Consider the following 4928-nt stretch of genomic DNA (forward strand, 5'->3'; position numbering starts at 1 on the left):
ATGTTAATATTTTAAACTGCTTGTGGAATAGAAAAATATACTGCTAGTGTTAATTTGGTCATTTTTATTTTGGTCATTCCAAATTTTTTTTGTTAATTTGGTAACTCCAAAAAAGAAATTGATCACATTGATTACTTTACCGTTAAATGGCAGTGGAAAGATGATATATTTTCATGTATTGTTTTACAGTGAACAAAATAGGAGCAACTCCTATTTAAAGTGACTAATAGGTGGATTATCCTCAATTTAGAGTGGCTAACATGGAAATGCTCAGTTAGCATTCTGTTATCATTTAATAGTAGAGTAATCAATTTGAACACTTTCTTTTTTTGGGTGACCAACTTAATAAAATAAGTTTGGGGTAATCAAAGTTGGAACAACCCTTATTTAGAGTGACTAACGAGTAGTTTACCTTGATATGATATCACAGTATTGAAAAACAAAAATCACTTCAAAATAAAAGTTATAAAATTGTCGGTGTGGGGATAAAAATGAATTTATGATAAATTAATAAAAGCTTCAAGATTTGTATCAATGTCACTTTGTTTAATGTTCTATTTGCCCTAACTTATATTACGGTGTGAAAAATAGTTACTAACAAATGAACCTCAAGCATACAATGAAGCCCAATGGTTGTCTATGTTTTGCACTGAGGGAAACAATCCACTGAGCACTAAGCAGAGCATAGTAAGAATATCAATTTCTATAAAGAATTTCCATAATAATTTTTTATAAAACAATCTAAGAAAATAAAAGATCATGGAAGAATAATAAGAAACTTTGTTCCTATCTTTTTGGGTGTGTCATATAAATGAAATTTCACTCCTACTTATAGGAGGTGATCTCATGTCTCTTAATAGGGATATAACTTTTGAATTTAAGAGGCATAACTCATTATTATAAATAGTGACAACTTTTGATTGATAACCAAATGATATAACTTTTGTTTACTTATAACTTTTCATTTGCAACTATTTGAATACCATTAGATAACAACTAGCAGTTAGCTAGTTTGTCAAGTCAATTGGTAGTTAGCTGAAGTCAGTTGGTTGTTAGCTAGGTAGAAATTACTTTGTTATGATAGTTAATGCTCAATGCTGTATAAAATGGTGCTAATGACTTGTGCTAATCAAGATAAGAAAATTATTTGTTTCTTTATGTGAGTTTTTGTCATTTTCTGTTGATAAATACTATATATATTTTGAAAATGTTTCAAAAATAACAACATTGATTATTTTTGTTCTTTACAACACCATTTCTTTTAAAAGCATGAAATTTTGTTAATAAAAGAGAGATAATACACAATAAACACTTAAACAACCCGAGCTACATAAAGCACTCAACTCGGGAAAAAGTTGGCAAGTAGAACCATGCCTTTTTATTTCACGAATGAGCTGACCACACGAGGATAAAAGAATAAATTTCATGCAAATGCTGATATTTTAGGATGTACTTCTCAAAAGTGAGCTCGAGTTCAATTGAACTTTAAATTCTTGAATCAAATTGGGATTGAATCAATCAACAGGGCATTGATGTTAGTTTTTGCTGCATCACCAACATGCGTGTAAGCATCTTCAGTTCTTCACCCTTGTGAAAGAGATCCATAACCCTTGCAAGATTTAGAATTCGATTAAGAGCCGACCTTGGTGCTGCTGCTGTTGGTTTCAAGCACTCTTCATTAATATCCTTCCAAGCATTGTTGATTTGCTTGTAGAACTCATTGTATGCCTCTTGCATTGACACCCCATGTTGTTTCATGTAGCACTCCACAGCCGATGAAACATGTCCTCTCTCTTGCTCAAACTACAATAAAACATAATTTAACTTCAGCTAATGTAGAGCTACTCATCCATTTCTGTTTTATGGGTTATGGAGATGAACAATAACTAAATTGTATACCTTGTGGCTAACGATATCCCTCATCAACCTACAAATAGTATTTGAAGCTCTACAAATTTTGGGGTCATTGAATGCCTAAATAAATGTCTCTTTTGTTATGCTATCATCCATGCCAACAAAAGATGCAATTGTAAGTAGCGGATAACCACAAGAAACTAATGCTATTGGCATATACTCCTCCATTGTTGGTGTGTAATTTTCATGGAGCCATTTGGCCTCAGCATGGTAGACTTGACTTTGTTGTTTCATCTATTCACAAACAAACAAAAAGTTAACAAAAACCAGATAATGTAGTTGATTAAGATTGCAAATTAAGTAGTTTCCTGGAAAAAAAGAAAACAAATTAGTCATATATACCGCTTTTATCGCGAATTGGACACGATATGATTTTCCGTTTTTGGACATTAGATCTTCCATTTCTTTAATTATAAACATTTAAGATTTCACTATACCACACTTTCATGTAGTCTGGGAGTTGATCTATGCAGTTGATATCCCACCTACAATATGTCATCAATTCAAATGGTTATTTCTATCTTAATTCAATTAAAAACATTTATTTCTGATGAGTTTGAAGAGAAGGTGAAAATAAATGCTTCAAGTGACCTCTGGATTGCTTCTGTAAATATTTCAAGTTCTTCATATGCGCCATATGCATCATAAATATCATCCAAAATTGATGTGAGCGATATAACTTTGGTCATGAAAGTTCTAGCAGTGGTGTAATGGGGTTCAAAGTATACTCCCAATATCTAAAAATAACACTCCACCAATCTATCCCGTATAAAACGAAAATTAGTTGCAACATCTAAACATTTCCACCACCTAAAACAAGAAAAAATAACGATAAATATATGTCAACAGTTGGCTTGTGTATAGGTCTGGCTATGAATAAGGTTACCTGTTTATCTTGCTTAACTCCTCCTTGTGTAAATGTTGTACCATGTTGAAATCTAACTTTGCAAATTTCATTAAATTTTTGTTAAGGATAGCATATCCTTCGTACATAGGAATGTAACTCCTAGCAACCAACCTTGGCAAGCTCTTGCGAAGGGGTCGCTTTAGAGCATTAGCCATTTGTGAAGAGAGAGGATAGTCCGTCCTAGTTTCCGCCAACTTTAGATGGGACATAGTAAAAGCAAGAGCTTCCTCTAATATAGTTTCTCCATGCAGTTGAAAGTGTGCAGCTTCATACAATTCTAGCATACCTTTCACATCATTGATTAATGATTCTTTAAATTTCCCTTTCTCATCAATGAACTTATTGAACGTCTCTGCTCAATCACCAAATAAATTTGAAATATTATTTTCCTTTGGTATAAAAGAAGTCACTATTTGAAAACATAAAAAAAAAAGAGAGAGGAAGCAATGAGTTTGAATCCCAAAGATTCGCAACCTTTTTCGATATTCTAGATTGTAAACTCTTTCATTTTTAGTTTATATATATAAGAAGGGATCCACTTAAATTATATCGATTACGTTATTGAATTTATCAATATAATGGCATTTATCATTTATATAAAATTTTAATCAATTAAATATTTTTATAATATCTATCTAAAGCACTATCTTTATTAATATATATATATATTGCTTCTAACAAATTAACAAACATTGAAGCCATTCTCTCTCAGTAGACGAAATCGAACAGAAGCAGTGTAGAGGTCATCATCAATCTGAGCATTATTGCAATGATGATGATAAATAATATGTAAAGCATCTTCTATCTCTTTCTCAAAATGATAAGCCACACCTAAGCGTTGGATTGCATCAATTATGTCCAAATTTTTGCAAGGTTTATCTGTACTTATCACCAACATCCTCTTCACTTGTTGCTTCAATTCTTCGTATTGTAGATGAGCTTTAGCATCTATATTCTGTTCATGTTTGAAACGCTTTCAATTCATTTTAAAAATCACATTATTAATTGTATTTTAAGGCTATACTTATAATCAATTTCATATTATGTTACTCAACATTTTCAATTTTTTTTTATCTAACATTTATATCAAATACAGAATGAAATGAAAATAAATATATTATTTTTTTGAAAGAATATATAATCCTTCAAATATATATATAAAAAAAACCTTTAAAATGGTAAAAATATCATGGAGGCCCTTGTACTAGGAGTGGGATTTCATTTTGCACCCTCTACTTAAAATAGGCAAATTAGTCCCTATACGTTAGATTAAAGAGTAAACCGGTCATTCTGTTAACAAATTTATCCATATTTACTATTAAAAATTGATCCATATATATTAGCATGAGGTATATGTGGCATAAGTGTTTTGTTGTTTCGTCAACTCCGACAGTTTTTAACAATAAAAATAGATAATTTTTTAACGTGAAAGAACAAATTTTCTCTTTAATTTAACATACAGAGAATAATTTATCTATTTTTTAACTAAAAGGGACAAAATGAGATCTGAATGTTAGTACAGAAACCTCATGATACTTTTACCCTTTAAAATCTATCAATCAAATACATGAGATATTCACAGATAAGAAACGTACCATTTCAGCAGGAGAAGAGAGGAAAATGTCTCCCCAAAAGTTAGGATTAAAATCGGCCAAATGGCGATTTTCCTTTGACATTTTATTATCATGAGTTACAACAAGATTTGCAGAATTATGAGAAGACATTTTTTCTTTTGTTGTGTACTAAAAGCTATTTGAGATTTGAGTGATCCAAATGCTTTTCTAAGTTGCATGCATTTATAGGCACCTCCTTTGATGCCCATCAAGATCCAATATACATGATACAATGTATCACATCTAAAATCTATTCATTCTTTTGTTTATCACCGAGCGTTTGAGTCTTCCTAATTTTCTACTAGAATCTATTACGAGGAAAAATATTTTTAGAAATAATAATTTTCTTATCAATACACTATTGAAAGAAGGAGGAAGAAGATGATAGGGTTTAAAGTCGTACCATTAAAATGTCAGGTGAAAGCTCTAATCATTATTTCAAACAAGTCGTAGCTAAATTTAATATATATTTAAAAAAGATATAGTCTATATCT

The 4928-nt window shown here is 30.8% G+C and overlaps 1 protein-coding gene and 1 pseudogene across 1 annotated transcript; both read right to left on the bottom strand.

The window, feature by feature from the left end:
• Positions 1-1332: 1332 nt before the first annotated feature.
• LOC107939944 (probable terpene synthase 2) lies at positions 1333-3305 on the bottom strand (annotated as a pseudogene).
• Positions 3306-3503: 198 nt separating this feature from the next.
• LOC107939945 ((+)-delta-cadinene synthase isozyme A-like) lies at positions 3504-4568 on the bottom strand. Its single transcript, XM_016873331.1, has 2 exons — positions 4417-4568; positions 3504-3776 (listed from the first exon to the last, which is right to left on the bottom strand). The coding sequence occupies exons 1-2, from the start codon at positions 4543-4545 to the stop codon at positions 3504-3506; spliced, it is 402 nt and encodes a 133-aa protein (XP_016728820.1). The 5' UTR covers positions 4546-4568.
• Between the last annotated feature and the right edge of the window lie 360 nt (positions 4569-4928).

This window comes from Gossypium hirsutum, chromosome A11 (assembly GCF_007990345.1).
Source record: "Gossypium hirsutum isolate 1008001.06 chromosome A11, Gossypium_hirsutum_v2.1, whole genome shotgun sequence".
Lineage (NCBI taxonomy): Eukaryota > Viridiplantae > Streptophyta > Magnoliopsida > Malvales > Malvaceae > Gossypium > Gossypium hirsutum.